The following is a 24,981-nucleotide window of genomic DNA, read 5'->3' on the forward strand; positions in this document are numbered from 1 at the left end:
GGAATAGTCACGGATTGTACTGTAATAGAAACTAAGTTGGTTTTGAATTTAATAACAGCTGCCAGGTTACTGGTGGCACAGTATTGGAAGAAGGAAGATCCACCTACTATTGAGGAATGGACACTAAAAGTCGTGCATTTGGCAGAGATGGCAAAAATTTCAGCATATCTTAAAGACCATTCAAACAAAAGATACATAACGGAATGGAGAAGATGGATTGACTGTATTCAAAAGAAGTATCAGACTAAGAAGATTCATATAGCTTATGAGTGAAACATTTTTAACTTTTAGCTTATGTTTATAGTGTTTTGAGTTATAAGGAGTTAAAGACCTAGAAAGAATTTGAAGTCAACAATTTGTTAGCATATTTTAGTTTTATGCTTGTGGATGCTATACCCTGTGCTTGTTCTGGGAAGTCAAGGGAGGGGGGTGGGGGGAAGGCTGAGGGGGGATGGGGGGAGGGAAGGGCTGAGGGGGAAGGGCGGGGGGGGAGAAAATGTTTGTATTTCTTATAAAACTTTTCAATAAAAAAAAGATAGTAATGCAGGTAATATTTGTGATATGCAAAGTAACAGTCATTATTTTTGGAACAGTTGTAGAGAATAGCATTTACAGTGATTGAGTTGTAAATTATTTTAAAATGTTACAATAATGGATAATTTGAGAGGAATATTAATATCTAACTGAAGATACTGTTTTCTTTTTTCTTTTACTTGAGCAAGGAAAATGTGACAAAATTCTCTTTGTTAAGTATAGTTAATAATAATAATGATAATAATAATTTTATTTCTATACCGCCCTTCTCCCGAAGGACTCAGGGCGGTGTACAGCCTATTTAAAAAACACAGACAAAACAACAGTATAAAATTTAAAATAATTAAATAAAGTGGCTCAAATTTAAAACCCCAATAAATTTAAATACCCCAATTTAAAACTATTGTGTTGATAGTCCGGCCTGGCGGAACAACAGGGTCTTCAATGCGCAGCGAAACACCTGGAGGTCGGAGATCTTACGAATTTCCGGGGGCAGTTCGTTCCACAGGGCTGGGGCTCCCACAGAGAAGGCCCTCCCCCTGGGCGTCGCCAGCCGACATAACTTGGCTGATGGCACCCTGAGGAGACCCTCTTTGTGGGAACGGACTGGTCGGTGGGAGGCTATTGGTGGCAGAAGACGGTCTCGGAGGTACCCGGGTCCTATGCCATGGAGCGCTTTAAAGGTGGTAACCAACACCTTGAATCGCACCCGGAAGACCACTGGGAGCCAGTGCAGCTCGTGCAGGAGGGGTGTCACATGGGCACAACGGGTTGCGCCCATAACCACCCGCGCGGCCGCATTCTGGACCAGTTGGAGCCTCCGAGTGCTCTTCAAGGGGAGCCCCATGTAGAGAGCATTACAATAGTCCAACCGGGAAGTAACAAGGGCATGAGTGACCGTGCGCAGGGTGTCCCGATCCAGAAAGGGCTGCAACTGGCGAATCAGGCGAACCTGATAAAAGGCCCCCCTGGCCACGGCCGTCATATGCTCTTCTAAAGACAGCCGCGCGTCCAGGAGGACACCCAGATTGCGAGCCCTCTCCGTGGGGGGCAAAGATTCACCCCCAATAGTCAGCGATGGCACCTGCTGACTATATCGGGGTGCCGGAAGCCACAGCCACTCGGTCTTGGAGGGGTTGAGTCTGAGCCTGTTCCTCCCCATCCAGACCCACACGGCCTCCAGGCAGCGAGACATCACATCAAGTGCATCGTTGGGGTGGTCTGGGGTGGAGATGTACAGCTGAGTATCATCAGCGTACAGATGGCACTTCACCCCAAAACCACGGATGATCTCACCCAGCGGCTTCACATAAATGTTGAACAGGAGGGGCGAGAGGACCGACCCTTGCGGCACTCCCCATGCGAGATGCCTCGAGGTCGACCTCTGTCCCCCTGCCAACACGAACTGCGAGCGGTCGGAGAGGAAGGAGGAGAACCACCACAAAACGGTGCCCCCTATTCCTAACCCCCTCAACCGCTGCAGCATGATACCATGGTCGATGGTATCAAAAGCCGCTGAGAGATCTAATAGGACTAGGACAGAGGAGCAACCCCTGTCCCGAGCCCTCCAGAGATCATCCACCAACGCGACCAATGCCGTTTCTGTGCTGTACCCCTGCCTGAAGCCCGACTGGTACGGGTCTAGATAGATAGCTTCATCCAGGTGCCGGGGAAGTTGTCGTGCCACCACGCTCTCAACAACCTTCGCCACAAAACGAAGGTTGGAGACTGGATGATAGTTGGCTAATTCAGCCGGGTCCAGGGAAGGCTTCTTGAGGAGGGGCCTCACTACCGCCTCTTTCAAGGCGGCAGGAAAGGCACCCGCACTCAGAGAAGCACCTATAATCCCCTGGAGCCAGCCTCGTGTAACCTCCCGGGAGGCCAGTACCAACCAGGAGGGACACGGGTCCAATAAACATGTGGCGGCACTAATCTTACCCAGAACCCTGTCCACATCCTCGGGAGTCACAGGATCAAACTCCTCTCAGATAACATTCTCAAGACCTGCCCCGGTCTCCTCCCGTGGACTCATCCAATCGGAGTCCAAGCCATCCCGAAAAATGGTTAGATTTTGCCGCTTTTATCGCCACTAGGTAGGTCTTGATATAAGACCTCACCTGTGTCCGGTCGGAATCGGATTGACTAGTCCTCCAAATGCTCTCTAGGCGTCTTTTCCGACGCTTCATCTCTCTCAGCTCCTCAGAGAACCAAGGAGCTAATTGAGATCGGCATCGGGTCAGAGGCCACAAAGGCACGACGCGGTCCAAAGCTCCAGCGGCCGCCCTTTCCCAGGCGGCCACCAGCTCTTCAGTCGAGTCGTGTGTTAGAGTCTCAGGAAACGGCCCAAGCTCCGTCAGGAACCTTTTGGGATCCATCAAGCGCCTGGGACGGAACCATCTGGTCGGTTCCGTCTCCCTGCGGTGGGGGCAGGCGGTAGGAAAGTCTAGTTGAAGGAGTGAATGATCTGTCCATGACAAGGGTTTAATATCTAGGTCCCCTCTACCAAGATCATTCAACCACTGACCAGAGATAAAAATCAGGTCCAGAGTGTGTCCTCCTATGTGAGTGGGGCCTTGAACTAACTGGGTCAGATCCAAGGCCGTCATGGAAGCCATGAACTCCCGAGCCACCTCTGACGCCTCACCTGCGGATGGGAGGTTGAAATCCCCCATGACAATAAGTCTGGGGGTATCGACCGCCACCCCGGCAATGACGTCGAGTAGCTCGGGCAGGGTCGCTGCCACGTGGCAGGGAGCCAGGTACATAGTCAGCAAACCCATCTGCACCTCACGGCCCCACTTCACACAAAGGAACTCACATCCAGCTATCTGAGGAACAGTGGTCTCCCTCGGACAAAGACTCTCCCTAATGATCACCGCCACTCCCCCACCCCTCCCCTGGGCCCTTGGCTGATGAAATGCACGGAAACCTGGCAGGCACATCTCTACGAGGGGGACCCCCCCCCTTGGCCCAACCAGGTCTCCGTAATACCTGCCAGGTCACTTGATATGACCCCCTGCGCCCGTCATATCTGCCCCTCCCACTCATGATTTCAATTACACAGCCCTTTCTATCGTCCCCCTGCCCCCCGGTTAAATTTCCTTTCGTGACCCCTCTGCTGCAGCTAATCAACCCATCATCCCGCGCAGTCGCTATCTGGACCCCCCCAGGTCCACTTTTACAACCCCCACCCGTCCTCCCGGGTCCCCTTAAAATTTTCCTTAAAAATTTAGCTAAAATACCCCTCAACCCCCTCTTTGCTGCATGCCATCTCTCGGGGTCCCAAAGCCCGTCATCAAGATAGGCCCTCGATAATGTGGAGGGCCAGGCCTGCGAGAGGGGGGAGTCTCGCAGCGCAAGAAGGTCGGTTTTTTGGAGCATCAACCGAACCAAAGTTAAATGGAATGTAATAGAAAGTGAAGTTTATTCAGCTTGTTGTCTTACACTCATTGATAACAGACCTTCATCAGTGATATTATTGTCTTATTTGAAATGTTCACTGTACAATCTACAAGAATTGGACTTGTAATAGACCAAAGGCTCCTAGCTGGTTTTGGGTACTCATTATCCTGGTTCACACTGTGCTTAAAATTAAGAGTTCCTTTTTGATTTTAACACAAGTAATATGGTTCACTCTCCTTATTTTTACATTTGTTTTCACATTCTGAGCAAAGCTATGTGTAATGCAGCAGGACAGTTTCTGAAGAACATAGTTTTGCTAATAAACCAGGCATTTATTTGTCAGAATTGAATAGTGGTATCAGATATACAAATATCTGATTTGCAGTGCTGCTTTATCTGTCTGTTTTGCAGTGCTAGTAATCTGAGTTATTAGTTCCGAAATACATCAGAGTGGTATTAGTTGTGTCCTAAATTGTCAGCAGTTTCAACAGACAAAGTACAGTAAAAAAAGAACAACTATTTTTCCTCTAGTAGACAGGAGTTCTGTTTTAGCAAGTATCAGGGAAGTAATCAGATACCCAGGCAATTGGTTCTTTTGGATCCAGAGACAATAAGCATATCAGTAAATAAAGGATTTTAAGTTGTATTATTAGCTCAGGCAAACGGATTTAAAACCATAACATAATATACAAGCAAACGGATTTAAAACCATAACATAACATACAAGCAAACGGATTTAAAACCATAACATAAAAAACATACATATCAAGCAAGATGATACCCAAATCTCTTATAAGTTTATCAGCTGTTCTCCTTAGTAATGACAGTAGAGATGTCCCAAGGGTAGCTGGTTTCCATATTACCCAATGCTAGGTTCCGGAATGGGACTTTCAGTCTCTGACTTTTCATTCTCCTCTGGTGTTTCTCCTCGGGCAATTCTCCCCTGACTTATCTCCTCAGCTGGCACGCCTCCAGTCATTTGCCGTGGGGAATGAGCCACCGGCTTCTTCGTCCCAGACCCTTTGACATTCGGCCCAGTCGCAGAAAGAGGGTTCATCCTGGGTGTTCCGTCCTCTCTGACAATTAGCCCCCAACCAATTGGCTAGAGGGGGTGTAATAGAAATCCAGCCAAAGGAGAGAGGTGTAAAAGAATTTGCCAAAATGCCTGACTTCCTTCCTTCCTTCCTTCCTTCCTTCCTTCCTTCCTTCCTTCCTTCCTTCCTTCCTTCCTCTCTGCCCCCCCCACCAATACGGGGAGGAAAGTTGGTTTACTCCGAAGTAAATCCTACTAAATTCAATGCTAGGATTTAAATTCAGTGAAAGGAGAGAGGTGTAAAAGAATTTGCCAAAATGCCTGACTTCCTCCCTTCCTCTCTCCCCCCCCCCTTCCAATACAGGGAGGAAAGTTGGTTTACTCAAGTAAGTCTCACTAAATTCAATGCTAGGATTTAAATCCAGCAAAAGGAGAGAGGTGTAAAAGAATTTGCCAAAATGCCTTTCTTCCTTCCTCTCTTTCTCTCTCATCCCCCACCCCACCACCACCACCAATACAGGGACACTGTTACTGAGCGGGCTAAAAGCCTTCCTCCCTCCCTCCCTCCCTTCAACTAGTTAGTTAACCAAGTCTGGAAGGGTCCAATAGAAGAGAATTTTTCCTTCCTTCCTTCCTTCCTTCCTTCCTTCCTTCCTTCCTTCCATCCATCCATCCATCCATCCACCCACCGACCCACCCACCATAACAGCATAACATGGCAACTAGCCATGTTTGAGGCTCCTCTAGAGGGGTGGAGCTTAGTGAAGGTTTTGTGTGTGTGTGTGTGTGTCTGTGAAAAAGGAAACGTAGGCCATTTCACTGGATAAAAGGCCATTTCACTGGATCACACTGCAGAGAGCAGTTGGTTCCTCTTCTGAACTGGAGACCAGACTATTGTGCGGTGGGGGGGGATAAAATAAAATAAAGAAAGATGGATATTGTTTTTTGGAACTCCACCCCTCTAGAGGAGCCTCAAACATGGCTAGTTGCCGTGTTATGCTGTTATGGTGGATAGATTGATGGATGGAAGAAGGAAGGAAGGAAGGAAGGAAGGCATTTTGGCAAATTCTTTTACACCTCTCTCCTTTCGCTAGATTTAAATCCTAGCATTGAATTTAGTAAGACTTACTTACGAGTAAACCAACTTTCCTCCCTGTATTGGTGGTGGGGGGGAGAGAAGAGAGAGAGAGAGAGGAAGGAAGGAAGGAAGTCAGGCATTTTGGCAAATTCTTTTACATCTCTCTCCTTTCACTGGATTTCTATTACACTCCCTCTAGCCAATTGGTTGGGGGCTAATTGTCACTGAGGACGGAACACCCAGGACAAACCCTCTTTCTGTGAATGGGCCGTGTCGAAGGGTCTGGGACAAAGAGTCTGGTGGCCCATTCCCCAGGGCAAATGACTGGAGGCATGCCAGCTGAGGAGATAAATCGCCCAAGGAGAAACACTCGAGGAGAATGAAAAGTCAGAGACTAAAAGTCCCAGACCCCTAGGTTCTGTGCAAAATCTCCCCATAGACAATAACCCCAAAGTTTGTTCATGACCATAGCAGGGGCATGATTTCACAAGACTGCAAGACTGTGGCACATGGGGATGGGATGGGATGGCACAATGGGAATCAAAGGTCTGAGTCTTTCATATTACAAAAAGCTTTGCTGATTTCCATTCCTCTTCTCCTTTATTCAGCCAGCAAGAGTGGAAAAACAAGCAGGTTAGTTCAATCTGAGCTCTAAGCTTCCAGATTTTTCTTAATATGAAGGAGAAATCCAAATACATCACCAAATTCCTTAACAACGACTGTCTGCATTGCAACTACAAGCTCATCTTGAGATAGTTAATGAAATTTGTGTAAAGATTGAAAGTTTGAGAGGTAGCCTTATGCAAATATTAATTCTCTGAGTGTTGCAAAAATGCGGATTGGGACTTTAGTAGAGTGAACCCGTGTATGTTGATTTTCATTTTGTGCCTCAGAAATTATTATATCTTCCACAACTGTTCTTTAAACATAAGTCATTTGAATGATCTGATACATTAAGGTTGTGTGTTAGGGAAACACTATTTTGAAATTAACATTTCTTTCTTTTATAAATACCTCCCTTAAAATATTTAATTTAATTTGTTCCTTAAATATCAAGTTTCTGGTAATTTCAGTTACATGGTTCTACTGTGTAACACAGTGAGATTTAGTACTTTTAAGATTTTCAGTGATGGTATTTTTGAAGGCAGTGGTTAGATTTTTGAATTAAGGCCTATTTGAAATGTTAAAACTTTACCCCAAATTCCTTATTTGCTCTTGAAAAGGAGACTGTTTAATAGATTCCTGCCTTCTCTATAATTCATGCAATATGGCTGGTATATTCATTTTTGTTATTGAAGATGACTATGGACAGTAGATCTGTTTGTAGGCCTTGTTGATTTTGCATGGTTTTATCTAACTTCATATGATCTCATATATTCATTATTTAAAACTACATATAGACATATGACTTGATGTTCTTTTAAACATATTTCCCCATGAAACAAATTTTTGTGGAAATTTTGTTACTAAGTAGAATGGGAAATATATTGCATAATCAGGGAGTTTGAAAACTGAAAGATACCTGTGTTCTATTCTGCATATTAGTTCCAGAATTGCAAATCAGATTGCTTCATTTAAAAATATGAGCCAAGTTCTCTCAGAGAAGCTAAAGCATTGTAAAAAGCATGTGATTTTACAGTTTGTGTGACAGCTTTGCCATTTTGTACTACTGCATCTGTACCAGGAAAATTGTAAAAGTAGTGTAGTTGTCATGGTTCATTTGGAGCTAATTCTATTGTCAATTGAAATCTTGACAATAGCTGTCTTAATATAGTTGATGGCCTCCGTGTCTTCCCACAAGGCTGCAGGCCAAATGGCATGTACGGCCCAAGGCCAGCCTGCAGTGGGGTGTTGGGATCCACCAGCAATTAGATCAGCATTCGATGGGAGTGAGGAAAAGGTGGCCCTTTTTATAGGGCAAGTACTAAACCACATGGATAGGTACGGCCACCTCTATACCTCCCAGTGGGACAGAGTAATGGCCATTACAGCAGTGATGGAGGGGGAGGCTGCTGATTGGGTGGGTCAGCCTCCGAAGGGCCTCCAGGGGGATGGGGAAGGCCGTTTGTCAGCCTCTGCTTTTACTGCTTCAGCTGCCATAAGAAACGGGTGGGAAACAGTTAGGGGGGCGAAGGGGGAAAGGGCACAGGAGGAGTCTTTCCAAGAAACGAAACCCATTCTCCAAAGGAGCCGTCAGACCAACCGTCATTACATTCCTGATGGATGACGTTGCCAGACGTGATTCCACCTGACCTTTGGGAGACCTTTGGATTGGATGATGGGCGATGGACAAGGGGGGGGGAGATGCTTTCTAGATGCAATTTCACGCGTTTTGCTTAGTTCCAGCTTTACCTGGGTTGCGATCGCTTCATTTTCAGTAAAAGTACTAATCTCTATAAAAAATGGAGTTTGGGTCATTCTTTCCTGGATTTTGAAGGAAGCATACCTGACAGTAAGATGGAACTCACTCCAGTCATCCCGGACAAAAACCGAGGGGACTGTAATCCAAATTATGTCAGATCAAGAGAGTGACGGAGACCAGATTGGGGCAGTGAGTTCCACGGCAGCCGCCCTCCAAGCGGAGAAAGAGAATGCGGAATGGTTGGGAAAATTCTGGCTGGATTCTGAAGAAGCCAGATGGTCGAAAGGAGTAGGGAGATTGCTGGACTGGGGGAGGACCCCCCGGGGAGTAACCAGCTCCCGACCTCGTAAGAAAGAGGCAGTCTGGCTGCAGGAACAAAAGGAAAGCTTCATGCTGGCACAAGCCTTACAACTTCTCCGTGATGTGGAAGAGAGCAAGAAAAGCCGGGAGAGCCATGAGTCTTTTGGGTTCCCTGTGGAGAAGGGAGGAGAAGGCCCCAGGGGGGAGCCAGAAGAGATAGCCTGTGGGGGAGAGGAAAAAGCTGAGGAAGGAACATCCCAGGCTTCTGCAGCTCAAGGGAGGGATGCAGCCGGCCAGGGACCTCCCGCCTTGCAGCCCCCCCCCCCCCGCAGACGTAAAAAGCCAAAAATTCCCCCCTACCTGGGAAATATGGTGGAAATCCGAAGACCTTGGGGTTTTTCCTGACCCAAGTGTGGAACCACATGCAGGACTGGGGGGAAGACTACGTATCAGATGCCGCCCAAGTGAGATGTGTCACGAACTCCTTAGAGGGATTAGCAGCTGAATGGATGGTGGTCCTCCACAATAATAATTCCCCCTTACTGAGAAATTACAATCAGTTCATGGGGGCCCTTAGGAAGCGGTTGACCACTTGAAGACCACTTAGCTGAATGAAAGGCGAGACTCAGGATGAAGGGCATCCAGCAGGGCCGGAGGCCTGTGGCAGAGTATATCTAAGAGTTTCGTGAGCTGGCACCCTATATGACAGGGTGGTCAGAAATGGCTCTGTTGGAGAGCTTCAAAGATGGGCTGAATGAAGAGATATACCGAGACTGTAGAAGTATGGGGGTCCCCGAAGACTTGCAGAGTTGGTACATAGTAGCTGAGGATGTGGAGATTGAATTGGCCCGAAGCCGACTCCGAGGAGGGCGTACAGGGGACCAGTCATCTTCCTTCCACTGTAAGGGAGCACCAAAGATGGCTGGGGGGAGAGCAGAATTCAAACCCAAATCAAAGCCCTTCACCTGCTTCAAATGCAGGAAGGAAGGACATCGGGCTGCTGAATGCTTCTCCAAACCAGCTCCGGGGCCAAGAAGGGCGACAAAATACCCGCCAAGACCCGTGGCAGTGCCCTGAAAGGAGAAGTCGTTGAGTTCGCTCCCCGAAACCAGGGTGAGCTGGGAACTCCGACCAACAGCGAGGACAGCGAGACGGACTCCGATTCCGACACCGACGATCGGGTGAGTCATACGGAAGACCCCCTGCTCATCCACGTAGAAGTAAGGGTGCCATCCACAGGGACCCATGCCCAAATGTTAGCCCTGTTAGACTCGGGGTGCACCAGGTGCATAATTAGCCCCAAGGTGGTGGAGGAAATGGGACTGAGACTAAAAACGTTAAAAAGACCCATTGCGTTCTGTCAGCTAGACGGATCGATTGCAGGAGGGGGCCCAGCCAGTTTTATGACCGAACCCCTTGAATTGCAGTTGGGAGATCATGTAGAGAATCTCAGATTTATTGTGGCCCCTGGCATGGAGAGACCCTCATACTTCGTACTGCCCTGGCTTCGTAAATGGAACCCACGGGTAAATTGGAAGATGGGGGTCCTGCGCATCCGCACTGCAAAACCGATTCCAGAGAAGGAAAGTCCACCCCTGAAGGACGATATAAAACCGGAAAGAGCGGAAGTAGCAATAGACCATATTGTGGGGCAGGAGAAGATTCCAAAGGAGTATTGGGATCTCTGTGAAGTTTTTAGTGAAAAGGCCTCAGACGCGCTGCCTCCCCACCGGGCTACCGACTGCACCATTGAAATACTCCCCGGGGTGAAGCTTCCCAAACCAAAAATCTACCCCATGACCCCTCGAGAATTAGGGGAATTGCGAAATTTTATTGACAAAAATCTTGAACGGGGATTCATCGAACGAGCCAAGCCTAAGGTGGCGGCGCCAGTGATGTTCCACGAAAAGAAAGATGGCTCCTTCCGCTTGGTGGTCGATTATAGAAATATCAACGCCATTTGCGTGGAAAATGTTTACCCCCTCCCACTCATGAAGGACATGTTAGCCCACTTAGGGAAGGGAAAAGTCTTCACCAAACTCAATTTAAGAGAGGCATACTACCGAGTGAGAATTAAAGAGGGGGATGAATGGAAAACAGCATTTAATTGCCCACTGGGATGTTTCCAGTTCAGAGTGCTCCCTTTTGGCTTACAGGGAGCCCCTGCTGTATTCATGCAATTGATCAACGAAGTATTGCATGAGCACCTGTAAAAGGGAGTGCTGTTCTACTTGGATGACATTCTTATCTACTCTGAGAACATGGCCGACCATGTGAAATTGGTGCGAACTGTCCTGAAAAAACTCAGGGCTGCTGAACTATATGCCAAACTTTCTAAATGTGAATTCCACCAAGTCAAAATCGACTATCTTGGATATCGCATATCGCATGAGGGAATGGAAATGGACCCTGAAAAGGTTCGAGCAGTATTGGAATGGGCCGCGCCACGCACCCGCAAACAACTACAGAGTTTCTTGGGATTTGCTAACTTTTATAGACAGTTTATCCCCTCGTTTGCCAAAATTGCGCTGCCAATTACGGATCTTCTGAAAACAAAAGGTGAAGTAAAACCAAGACCCTCGAAACCAGTTGAATGGACTATGAGTGTCAAGCCGCATTCGAAAAGTTGAAACGGCTGTTTGCGGCTGAACCAGTACTCAAACACCCAGACATGGAACAGCCTTTTGTAGTACAGGCTGACGCGAGCGACGTAGTTGTGGGAGCAATACTCTTGCAAAAAAATGCAGAAGGGGAACTACAACCTTGTGCCTATACACGTCCTGTAAACTATCAGAAACGGAAAGGAGATGGGCCATATGGGAAAAGGAGGCTTTCGCAGTGAGATGGGCGCTGTTAACATGGAGACAATTTTTAGAAGGAGCAAAGCACCCTTTCGAGGATTGGACTGATCACAAAAATTTGGAGGCGTTAAAAACACCACATAAACTGTCCCCAAAGCAAGCTCGTTGGGCCCAACATTTCAATCGTTTCAATTTCACTCTATGCTACCTTCCTGGTGGAAAGAACTTCATGGCAGACGCACTTTCCAGATTGCCTCAGTACAACAGCATCAAGAAGGAGGTGGTTCAGTCTCAGTGCCATTTTTCCACGCAGACAAAATTTACTGGAAAAGAGAAAAAAAAAACTTTTTTCCAACCAAGATCAATATCAGATCCCCAAGGGGAAAAAAAGGAAAAAAAAACAGAAGTGAGAGTGAGGTTTTGCCTTCAGTTACAGCCAAAAGTATTCATTCCGCTACTTTGTAATTGAAAACGGAAGGAGTTTCCCTTTCAGTCTCTCTTCAAGCCGCAGCAGCAATCGCCATTTTAAAAAACTTTTTTCCCTTCACTTCACTTCTTAGGCAAAATAAAATAAAAAGAATACTTGCGCTTCAGGATCAGAGGTCCAGCTCATATCTTCTTTAATTAATTTATTTGACAGATTTACAGGCTTGCTTTTGCCCCCTAGCTCTGCGTGTAGCAGAGATTTCCCAGAGCCCGGAGCATCGGCTGGGGATACGGGGAGTCTCTTCCGCTCCCTCCCAAAAGTAAATAAAAAACTTTTGGGATTAGGCAGAGGACTCTACCCACCCCAGCCGGCTCTATCTCCGTTTCCTAATGGAAACGGAGTTTTTTCGAGCCGCCATTCCGCTGAAAAAGGCGGCTCTTACAGGCAGTGGGTTCGACGATCCCGAAGGAGCGTCCAGCGGGGACAAACAGCAAACCGGAAGTGAAAGTCTCTTATAAAGCTAGACAAACAGGCAGTGGGGGGGGGATTCCCCCATTAATAAATTACATCAACAAGTTTTAACTCTCCAGTCTCAGAAACCTGACTTTAATATAATAGAATTTCTTCTTGAGGAGATTGTAAGAAGGGATGAGATTGTGAATCAGCAACTTGAAAAATTTAAGTTGGAAATCAAAGAAATTGGTGAAATCTAAGTTTGGCTTTTTGGATCGAAAGATTTTAAAAACAGCTAATGGCTTAGCAGACTTTGTGATTCAGTTGGATGCAAATACTAAATTATTAGAGTCTAAAATGAAAGAAACTGAGGAGAATTTGGATGACAAGATCCAAAAAATTAAAAAGGATTTGGCAAACACTCAGGATAATAGTTCAGAAGACAAACTTAAAATGGAGGCTGATCAAAAGACTGGTAATGAAGAAAATGTACAACAGAGGATTGAAAGAGAAGTTTTAATGATCCAACACAATTTTACAGAATATGCAATTAGACTGAGAGGTCTGCAGGAAAATGACAGAGATGATTTAAGGAAGATATCTTCTGAAATTCTGGCTGGGATTTTAAAGGTTCAACCTGACGAAGTGTTTTGCAGGATTGACAGAATTTATAGAATAAACTCCTGGTTGGCAAAACAAAGGCAATTGCCTAGAGATGTGGTGATTTATTTTACAGACAAAGAAATTAGAAATAATATTGTGCAGAATTCTTATAATTCTACTTTGCAATTTCGTGGAAGAAAGATTTGGATTTTTAAGGAACTCCCGCCCAAGATGTTAATGGAGAGGAAGAAATTTGGTTTTCTAGTGAATGAGTTAAAAAAAAGGAATATTCTATTTAGGTGGGACGTCCCAGTTGGTTTAATATTGAGACACCAAGGAGTAATTCACCAACTGAATACTGTCGAAAAAGCGGAAGAATTTTATCAAAAAAATTTAAAAATAAATTTAACATCTTTAGGCATAACACAGGACAAGCAAAAAGAGCTGGAAATAAAGGGAAAACATCAAATTACAGAGGCTGTGGTAGATAAACTGTCTTCGGACTCCTTGGATACCCCAGCTGGACTGTCTATAAATTTGAGAGCAGTGTCATCTGATTCTAATGTGATGAATTATCAAGTTACAGACAAGTGCGTAAATCAACCAGTTGATATACAAGTGATGGAAAAGACATATGAGATAATAAAACAAAACCAACAAGATCAATTTACAAAGCAGAATGACAACCGATCAGCTGATACACAACTTGTAGGAAGGAAATCTGGATGGAAATGCAACCCGCAAAAGAAAAAGAAAAGAAACAGATCTCGTAGAAATAGTTTCTAAACCAAGCAACAGTGAAGCCAGGGATTTTAAAAAATAAATGAATATGTGAAAAGATATTGGAGGCGAATTATCGTTTAATGCTATCTTGAGGAAAGTGGCAGATCTCTGCAATGCCGTGATTTTGGGATGTGGAAAGAGCCTTACATTGTTGGATCTGAACTATCTATTTTGGATTTCTTTTACCGATAAATATATTATAACTATTTTGAGTTACAAGGCAAGAGAGTCATGCTGGGGCATGCAGAAGATCTGGCTGTTACCCACTAAGATGATGGGAATTTATAATCCTGATGAAAACCACAATTACAACTATATGGAATATAATTATAATGTCACTCGGGTGGTTGTGTTTACTTTTATATATACATGAGGATATTCATTATTGATGGGGGCAGAAGATGACTGAAGATTTTGAATAAACTGTTGCACCAGGATGCTATGTTACCCTATTATGGATGATGGATTTAACAATCTAGTGGAAAGACATCAAAGAAGATACTAAATGAATTATAAATTTAAATTTATTGTCTTTTCTCTTTTTATAAAATGGAATGTATATATAGACATATGTATGTTTTAGCAGAGTGGGCAGTGGATTATATTTAGAATTGTAGTGTATGGTAATCTTGCAGGAAACTGGGTTGAAATAGGCTAGTTTAGTGATTGATTAGTTTAAGAAAAAGGATTTTTAAGTCATATATTTTGGGGAGTGGAAGAATTGGATAGAACTGAATAAATGTTAAATTTGGAGAAGGCTGCTTTGAAATGTTATATTAATATATATAAAAGATTAAAGGTTATGTTGTTGTAATAATAATAATATTTTATAAGTTTGGGGGAGGAGAAAAAGGGTAGATTATTGCGAAAAGCGGAGAAAAGCGGAGTTATAAGAATATTATGCTAAGGGTCAGTACTTTGAGGAGTGAGTAAGGGCATGGTAAAATATTATGTAATTAATTATGAATTAGCTTATTGTTGTGAAGAAGAAGTCACAGGGGGGGATGGGTGGTGAGGGGAGGTTGGGGAAGAGGGGGGGAAAGGGGGAAAAACTTGTATTTGAAAACTTTTTCAATAAAAAAAAAAAAAAGAAGGAGGTGGTTCAGCCTATTATCCCTTCGACACAATTGGCAGCACCAGTTACTACCAGAGAACAGGCAGAAGCCGAGCCAGAACTCTCGGGAGATTTGATTCAAAAATTACGAGAAGCCCTGGAAACTGACGAGTGGTTTAACAACCACTCGAATGAATGTACACTCCGTGATGGACTAGCTTGGATTGGGGCAAAATTGTATGTCCCTGCCAGTTTAAGAGTAACAGTATTGCAGTATGCCCATGACGCCAAGGCAGCGGGACACTTTGCATTTGTTAAAACTCTACATCTTGTTAAGAGACAGTTTTGGTGGCCTGCACTCAAGAAGGACATAGAGGCATATGTGGCTAGCTGTCCAGTGTGTGCCTCGGCTAAAAGACCTCCAGGGAAGCCACCTGGATTACTTCAGAGTGCCGAATGCCCTGTGGAAGGAAATATCCATGGATTTTATTGTGGACGTACCAGAGAGTAAAGGGTGCACTGTCATTTAGGTGGTGACAGATTTGTTTTCCAAACAAGTATATTTCATCCCTTGTTCAAAGATCCCTTCAGCAAAAACCCTTGCAAAACTGTTTATTCGTCAGATTTACCGACTACATGGAGCTCCAAAAAGGATAATCTTGGACAGGGGTGTACAGTTTACTTCCAACTTCTGGAAGGAGTTTTTGAAGTTGATAGGCTCCGCCCAGGGACTTAGTTCCAGTCACTACCCCCAAACAAATGGGGCTTGTGAAAGGACCAATGGGATTTTAGAACAATACCTGAGATGTTACGTAAATTACCAGCAAGACAATTGGGTGGACTTATTGCCATTTGCAGAAGTGGCATATAATAATTCCATACACAGTAGCACCGGGTTCACTCCGTTTAAGGTAGCATCGGGCCAAGATTTCGTACCGATCCCCGAGCTACCACAAGATGATCCCCAGAACCCATCCTTGATGGACTGGATTGAACAATTAAGGAGCACTTGGGCAGTAACTCGAAAAGCATTAGATGAGGCACACTGAGCCCATAACGCCCAGGCTGATAAGAAAAGGTCCCCAGCACACGTGTATAAAGTGGATGATAAGGTCTACTTCTCCACTAAGTACTTACAGACTTCCCAAAAGTCAAAAAAGCTTGGTCCCAAGTATGTGGGTCCATTTCGTGTGATTAGATTGATTAATCCAGTAACAGTTGAATTAGAGTTGCCAAAAACGTTGAGACGAATACACCCTGTATTTCATGTTAGCTTGTTGAAACCTGAACACTCGTCTCCGCTAAGGCCGAACCAAAGCTCCCCTCCAGTTCCCATACTCATAGAGGGGGAGCAACATTTTGAAGTTAAGGAAATTTTAGACTCTAGGAAACACCATGGTAAAGTGCAATATCTGGTGGCCTGGAAACATTTCCCTTTGTCTCAAGCTGAATGGGTGAATAAACGGGATGTCCGGGCCCCAAAGAAAGTACAGCAAGAAAGCCTCTGGAGCCTGGAGAAGGTGAAAAATGGGCCTACTGGGCCCACCATGCTATCACATGCCAAAAGCGGGGGTCGTGCACACATGCGCGGGGGCCATTGAATTATGGGTGTGGGTACATGTGCACGTGACCCCCCCGCACTCCCCCCCGCTTTTGGCACGTGATGGCAAAAAGGCTAGCCATCACTGCCCTAGTCAATAAAGTCCTGGAGAAACTGTTACACACATGATTGCATGTGAAACTATCGAAATGTGAGTTTCAGTGGACCCGATTGGACTACCTAGGGTTTTGCATATCACCAGTGTGGGTGGAGAGGGACCCGGCTAAGGTCAAAGCAGTGATAGACTGGCAGGTTCCCAGGACCTGAAAACAATTACAAAGTTTCCTGGGGTTTGCCAATTTCTACCGCCAGCTTATCCCGTCATTTGCCCAGATAGCTCTACCATTAACCAATCTCCTCAAAGCAAAACATCTCAGAGGGAAGCCTCGGGCAGGTCACCTGATACACTGGACCGTTGAATGTCAACAAGCATTTGAACACCTAAAGGCGCTTTTCATGAATGAACTAGTCCTCCAACACCCAGATCTGGCAAAGCCTTTTGTGGTGCAGGCTGATGCTAGTGACGTCGCCGTGGCTGCAGTCCTGTTACAAAAGAACGAGATGGAGTGCTGCAGCCATGCACATATACATCCCGGAAATTAACGGAGACAGAACATAACTGGCTGATCTGGGAGAAGAAGGCCTTTGTTGTTTGATGGGCATTGATGACTTGGCGGTATCTCTTGGAGGGCGGGGTTGTGCCATTTGAAGTGTGGACAGACCAGAAGAATTTGGAGGTCCTGCAACAACCCCGATGACTGTGGCCAAAACAGGTGAGGTGGGCCTTGTATTTCAGGTGTTTTCATTTCACCCTGAAATATATACCTAGGGGGAAAAACTTCCTGGCTGATGTCCTATTCAGGAAGCCACAATATGAAAGTGCCCATGAGGAGGTGGTGCAAGCTATCATACCTGTTGACCAAATCCAAACAATAAACACCCACCATTTGTAGACTGTAACCTTCCAAACTCCCGGTGGCCCCATCCCTCAGGCCATCCAGTTTGCATTACCAGGGGACCACTACCAGGAGCTGCAGAGAAGACTAACGCCATAGTAGCACAGTATCTATGATGTTATGTCAAACATCGACAGACCGATTGGGCAGATTTACTCCCATTTGCTGAGGTAGCGTACAATAAAGCTATCCATAGCAGTACAAGATATACCCCATTCCAGGTTGCAACGGGACGAGAATTTGTCCCAATACCAAAATACCCTAAAATTGCCCCAGTGGATGGCGGAGTGAAGGAATGGACAGACCAAACGAAGGGCATATGGCAAGTGGTTAAAGAGGCATTAAATCATGCAGTGGCAAGGTACAAACGGCAGGCGGACAAAAAATGAAGGCCACAGCCTATGTTCAAAGTGGGTCAAATGATGTACCTGTGCACCAAGTAAGCCTCCCTGGTAAGAAACTCGGACCTAAATACATAGGGCCCTTGCCCGTCTCTGGGTGATAAATCCAGTGACAGTACAGCTTCGTCTGCCCCGGCTGCTGGGGAAGACCCATCCAGTGTTCCACAGCAGCCTACTCAAGCCAGTCCGCATCTCTGCATTAAGGGGACCTGATGTACCACCGCCACAGCCTTTTGTGGGGGGGGGGGAACCGCAATTTGAGGTGGAAGATATCCTAGATACGAGATGGCACAAAGGAAGACTCCAATATATGGTAGTATGGAAAGGGTATCCACTCTCAGAGGCCTCCTGGGTACCCAGTGAAGACATGAACGCCCCCAGACTAACCATAGCATTCCATCGACAAAATCCAGAGAAACCGGGGGAGAGGATAGCCCGGCTTGAGCTCACTCTGCTGTTTGTGTTCCAGGTCCCAACTTCCTGGTAGGGGGCTCGCATGTCAGCCCCAACGCGTGGCCACGTGTCGAGGCTGCCATTCCGGTGGGTGCCAAGGTTCTGGCAAAGTGGCAACTCCCATGGCACCCTGGTTCCTCAGCTTACCTCCTGGCCACCAAGCAATGTGAAGATTCCTCCTTGCCTGCATCTTTGTCATTTCCCGGCCTGGCAGCAAGCTTTCTGAATGGACTGGTCAGCAAGTACAGCTGGGAGCGGCTTCCTGAGCAGCTGTTGGGGGAGGCTGAGAGACTGAGGGTCATGGAGAGGTTTGGAAATGGCTATAATGATGGCTAATCTGGAGGAGTAACCATCGAGCTGGGAGCGTGTGGGAGTAATGCCTAATTGCAGTATCTAAGGGAACAATGATTGATAAGTGGGGAGGAGCCGGGTTAAGGGTCACCTGGTTGATAAAGCTTTATAAGGTGGTAGGGAGCACAAAACATTAACTCCAACAAAATCATCCTGTATTGATTTATGGATGTTAGTTTGTGCCGGTAAAGGATTCAAACCATCATTTGGGTGTGTGGAGTTTTCTTTATACACTGGAAAAAAAGATATTGTAGCAAAAGCACTTAGACTTACCATATTTTTTGGACTATAAGATGCACGGTGTATAAGACACACCAAGATTTTGAAGAGGTAAGTTAGAAAAAAAAGTTTTTTGCAAAAAATGGGGTATACAGACGGTTTGGGAGGTTTGCAGAGTGCTGCTGGGGTCTGGAGGAGGGTAAAAACACCCCCGTTTTTATGAAAAATGGGCCCGTTTTTGCAAAAAATGGGATGCGCAGAGGGTTTGGGAGGCCTGCAGAGTTCTCCTGGGGGCTGGGGGGGTGGGCAAAAATGCCCCCGTTTTGCAAAAATGGGGGCGTTTTTGCCCTCTCCAGCCTCCAGGAGTACTCTGCAGGCCTCCCAAACCCTCTGTGCATCCTGTTTTTGTGAAAAATGAACCCATTTTTTTTTGCAATAATGGGACAAGCAGGGCAGGGCTTTGGGAAGCCAAAAATGGCTGTATTCAGTGTATAAGATGCACCAACATTTCCACCCTCTTTTAGGGGGGAAAAAGTGCATCTTATACTCTGAAAAATATGGTATATACTGCTTCACAGTGCTTTACAGCCTCTCTAAGCGGTTTACAGAGTCAGCATATTGTCTCCAATAATCTGGGTCCTCATTTTACCCAAGTCGGAAAGTTGGAAGGCTGAGTCAACCTTGAGCCTGGTGAGATTTGATCTGCCAAACTGCTGGCAGCCGGTGATCAGCAGAAGTAGCCTGCAGTACTGCATTATATCCACTGCATCACCACAGTGATTTATGTTTCAGAAACGGTTTTGTTGACAAAAAGCAATATGGAAATAACTTGCAAAATAAAAATACAATTTTTGGAGGGAGAGGGTACCAAAAATCAATAATTTTTGATACTTTGACATTTTATTTTATTTTATTTTATTTTTACTTTAATTTATATGCCGCCCTTCTCCGGAGACTCAGGGCAGCTTACAATGCGTTAAGCAATAGCCTTCATACTTTTGTATATTTATACAAAGTCAGCTTATTGCCCCCACAAACTGGGCCCTCATTTTACCTACCTTAGAAAGGATGGAAGGCTGAGTCAACCTTGAGCCTGGTGAGATTTGAATTTACAGTAATTGCAGACAGCTGGTGTTAATCACAATGCTTTTAGTCTGCTGAGCCACCAGGCCCCTTATTTGTTTATCATGGCTTGGTTTTGATATGTCTAGAAAAAAATGAAGTAATTCTAATATTTCTTAATAAAATTTTGAGAAATTATTTTTACTTCCAATCTCAACCAACATTTGACTTGTTTTTATAGCAATGAGTTTTTTATGTAATAAATTGTTGCTTCCGACTTTTGCCATGGAATCATAACTTTTTGTAAGTGCAGCCATCATTTCTTATCGACATGAACATTGTCAAATGGAAATGTATAGTTTTTTTTATATAGTAGATGTCATTTCATATAATAAGTATAAATTTCATTGTATTTCCGCTTCTATAATTCTATAGCTTTGACTTCATAAATATGAGCAATGCCCCCATGACTTAAAAAAGAGTGTTCACATTAGATTTATTATAGATGAAGTGCATTTGTAATTCTAGTATTTCCTTGGTACTTCTCCCTAAGCTACTTCAAAACTGTCTTTTCAGTATATTAACTTTAAAGATCAGATGAGCAACCTTTTGTAAAAAGGTTGGATCAACTATTGTAAAATATTCTACAATATTCTAATATGCAGGTATTATTTTCCTCATATTTTCAGCCTCTGTTTACATACATAGCTTAGGCAACGTGGCATGGGTTACAAGTAGATAGCATGTGATACAGTTCAGTGCTTTTAACGATTCGGTGTAGAGCTTTCCTAAGCTTGATTCTTTGCAAATCTCTTGACCACTTTTCCCCCCAATTCTTATTGATAAGAATTCTAGGCTTCTCAGGGGACACAGGTAGAAGAAAGCTATTATGCAAGTTGATTGGGTTGTTCTGTTTGTGAATGGTAATACCTGTTCCTTTTTAATCCTCCCAGCCTTCACTGAATCCAGTAGAACAGCAAGTATCTGATATAGTGCTTTTAAATCATTGGAGTATTCGGAATTATGAAGTACAACGTGGAGACATGGTTTCACTTGTGTAAGTAGCTTTATGCAAATGTCAGCATGTCTTTGTTTTCTTCTTTATTGATGAGTGACAGTTGTACGATGATTACCATTGCTGATTTTCATTAGTTGTGTTGTTTTGCTATAGGCAGATATAAGTAACTTGCAATGTTACAACAGCAGTAGTGATTTAATGATGGAAGATTATATAACTTTATTCTGAACGTAGATATATTTGTGATGAATATGATGTGACCAGAACAGTTTTTCTTCAGTATGGAAAAGAACGTGTGGTAGGCGTTTGAATGATTTTGTTAGTGCTTCATTTTTACAGATGCGTGGCCATAAATGTGTTTGGTTATTTCCTAATACCATAAAATGAAGAGCCATACAGTGGTGCTGTTTCTCTGCTAAGTATACTCTTGGCAATTCAAGAATACAGACTGTTCTTGTCTTAATGGATGTAGAAATGAATGTTGAATTGTGCATAACAGATACTATGACATTAAGCAAATGGATGGTACATGCTCTGAAGAAAAAATTTGTTTTTTCAATTTATAATTAAAGTATTTGGTGCATAGACAGTACTGAGGATTGTGTTTGCTTTTCCTGGCTGAAAATTGCATGTTAGTACTTACTGATTGTTGGGGAAGTATACTTTATATGTTTATTATTAACATTCTCAATGCATTAAATTACTAGTATTAGCAATAAGTACATCTTTATTATGGCCAAACACCAGCAGAATAAAATATGTACAAAGAGTAAAATAAAGAAAGTAAATAATACTTAAGATAATAAGTTTCCAGGCTATTTCTTATTTACTATTTAGTATTTTCCCAAAAAGAATCATACTGTGCTCTATTGTTATTCACAAGACAGTGCCCAGGGCTTCTCTAGATATTAACTTGTGCCTAATATTACCAGCTACTGGAAAAAACATGCTGCATTATATGTAATGCAGATAATACCTTTATTGGATAAATATTAAGAAATGTGAAACTAGTCCCTATGACTTGGAAATTTTAGCAGAATAGGAGCAATAGGCTTGAAATGATTGTCTAAAAATTGTAATATAAAGGTACATGAATAACATTTTTTTAAGTTCCTGATTTGCAAAAGTATGATGACTCCTTGAGTGGTATGTTACTAAATCTACACTCTAAGACTGTTGAAAGTTGCAAGTGAAATCTTGCATTAGCAAATGTGTTTCTATATTTAGGGAACATAAATGAAAAGAGATACTGTGTTTTCCCGAAACTATGACCTGCCCAATTGGGCTTTTGAGTGCATGCGCTAAAATACCCCCCCAAAGCCCCCCCAAATACTTAGATGCATGTGCAGCTGCTGCGTAAACAACACAATGTGAGGAGACGAGGCCAGAGGGGGGCAAGGGAGGGGGAACATGCCCCACACACCCCACACGCACTTGCCATCCACACGGAACGGCCTCATAGAGGCCGCTCCCGCAAACCTAGCTCCTGCACCCCTTCTCTTAGTGGTGTCCGCAAAAAGAGCGGCCGCAAAAATACCTCTTGCCAGCCCTAGCCCTGTTGACCTGGAACTGGGGGGAGGGGGACTGGCACTGGAGCTCCGAGCAGTGACCGGTGGGGGCTGTCTGCGCAGCCATGAAGCAGGATCGGCATGGCTGGTTCTTGCCTGCAGCATTGCCAGCGAGGATTGGGTCAGGGCTGCTGCCGCTGCCACCTCAGATCAACAAGCCAGATTCGGTGAACCGGATGCACTGCTGCCACTTGGGAAAAGAGAGAGAGGAGGTGCTGCGAGAGAGCCCATTTCTCATGTTCTTCTTGTCCCGGGCGGCGGCAGCGCATTCAGCTCCCCGAATCTGGTTTACCGATCTTGGCTGACAAGGGAGAGTGGCAGGTGGAGAGGGGTGGGGCACAGAGAAGCGAGATGCATGGAGCAAGATGGGGCTCCCCTTGCCATCTCTTCTCCCCCTCCTCACTAGGCATGGCAGGAGCTGGAAGTTAGGTAAGACATGCATCTCACTTCTGCATCACTAAGAGAAGGGGCACACGAGCTAGGGTTTGCGGGAGCAGCCTCTGCAAGGCCATTACACGTGGATGGCAGGTGCATGTGGGGCGCTTGGGGCATGTTCCCCCTCCCTTTCCCCCCCTCTCCAGCCTCGCCTCCTCACCTTCTTCTCCTTCTGAGTGGCAGCAGCGCATTCAGTTCCCCAAATCTGGCTTGCCGATCTCAGCCGGCGAGGGGTAGTGGCAGATGGGAAGGGGTGAGGCAGTGGAGAAGCAAGACTCATGGAGCGAGACGGGGCTCCCCTTGCCATCTCTTCTCCCCCCCCCTCACCGGGCATGGCAGGAACTGGAAGTCAGGTGAGACACGGTGGAGAAGTGAGACATTGTCTTACCTGACTTCTAGTTCCTGCCATGCCGGCGAGGGGTGGGGGAGAAGAGACAGCAAGGGGAGTTCCATCTCACTTCATGCGTCTCGCTTCTCCGCCACCCCACCACTCTCCCCCTGCCACTCCCCCTTGCTGGCCGAGATCAGCAAGCCAGATTCAGGGAGCTGAATGTGCTGCTGCCGCCTGGGAGGAGAAGAACGTGAGAAATGGATTCTCTCACAGCGTTTCCTCTCTCTCTTCTTCTCTCAAGTGGCAGTGGTGTGCTCCAGCACCAGTCCCCCTGCCGCGGGCCAAGGTTTAGGAGCCTCCTGCACCTCAAAAATAACCCCCCCCAATAATAAGGCCAAGGCCATATTTCGGGGGTCAAAAGAAAATAAGACCCTGTCTTATTTTGGGGAAAACACAGCAGCTGCCAGGTTTTCCTCTGTGGTAAGTGAAACACTCAATTTCTGCAAGTTTGGAAATTAATTTCTGTTTAAAGATCTATGTCCTTGATACATTTTCTTGAAGTCATTATTGCCTGTCCATAGCCTAGGGCCGTGATGGCGAACCTATGGCACGGATGCCACAGGTGGCACGTGGAGCCATATTGGTGGGCACACGAGCTCAGCTCCGGCATGCATGCATGCGCCAGCCAGCTGATTTTCGGGCCTTCTGGGCCCACCAGAAGTCAGGAAACACACTGTTTCCGGCCTCCAGAGGTCCTCTGGGAGGGTGGGGAAAGCCCTCCCCAGGCTCCTAGAAAGGCACTGGAGCCTGGGGAGAGCAAAAAAACGGGCCTACCGGGCCCACCGTGCCATCGCATGCCAAAAGCACCGGGGGGGGGGGGCAGGGCACATAGAATTATGGATGTGGGCATGCGTGCATGTTACCCCACCATGCTCCCCCCACTTTTGGCACGCAATGGCAAAAAGGTTAGCCATTACTGGCCTAGGGACAGTAAAAATTATGCGTGAAAGTCCAAGGAAGCATAGTTTAAAAGTTACAGTCTGCTTCACATAGGAATATATTAAGGAATATATTAAGAAATAATATATTAAGAAAATAAAGCCAAGTGGAAGGAATTTTCTTTTTAGCTAGTAGTCAATGTCTATCAAAACTCTGATTTCAACTGTCTGCATTACGACCTCCAGTTGTTATTGCTGCATTTGGGACACATAATTCCAAAATAGTTGCTATATTCCTTGGCTTATCAAGGAATTTAAGCATTTTAAACATTTAATCTGTACTGTTTTTTTCTCTTGATAACCTGGTGATGTAGCTTGGGTCTGGTAATAAATATCATTATTTTAGTCTTTTGGTAGTTAATTTGAAGATGTTCCTTGCTACAATATTTAACTAGACACTAAAGGATAAGTAGAGTTTGTGACAGTAGCACTGCATCATCAGCATGCAACAATATTGGGATTTTTTGTTTTACCAGTTTAAATGGGTAATGTAAACTAAACTAAGACCTTAACTAGGGTATTAATATCGTGTTTCTCCGAAAATATGACATGTCCTGAAAATAAGGCCAAGCCTGATTTTTGGGGTGGGCGTGAATATACGCCCTCCCCCGAAAATATGCCCTAGTGAAGGGTGGACATGGCCAGCAAAGGAGGCAGCTCTTCCCTTCCCCAGTCACCTCATGAAGGTTCAGCCCCTTAATTGCTGTCCACTGATCAGCTGAGCCAGCAAGGGCTGTGCAACTCAGCCCAGACCTCCAG

General features: G+C 45.1%; 1 protein-coding gene across 3 annotated transcripts in view; it reads left to right on the forward strand.

The window, feature by feature from the left end:
- IMMP2L (inner mitochondrial membrane peptidase subunit 2) overlaps positions 1 to 24,981 on the forward strand; it is a 409,805-nt gene that overhangs the window by 92,236 nt on the left and 292,588 nt on the right. For all 3 annotated transcript variants that reach the window (XR_015728767.1, XM_060689055.2, XM_034408851.3), the window contains exon 3: positions 20,826 to 20,929. Coding sequence is in view for 2 of the 3 variants with exons in the window: in XM_060689055.2 (XP_060545038.1) it covers positions 20,826 to 20,929 (104 nt within the window). In the remaining variant the exon portion in view is untranslated. The remainder of the gene's footprint in view (positions 1 to 20,825; positions 20,930 to 24,981) is intronic.

This window comes from Pantherophis guttatus, chromosome 7, assembly GCF_059756535.1.
Source record: "Pantherophis guttatus breed Tessera chromosome 7, ASM5975653v1, whole genome shotgun sequence".
NCBI lineage: Eukaryota > Metazoa > Chordata > Lepidosauria > Squamata > Colubridae > Pantherophis > Pantherophis guttatus.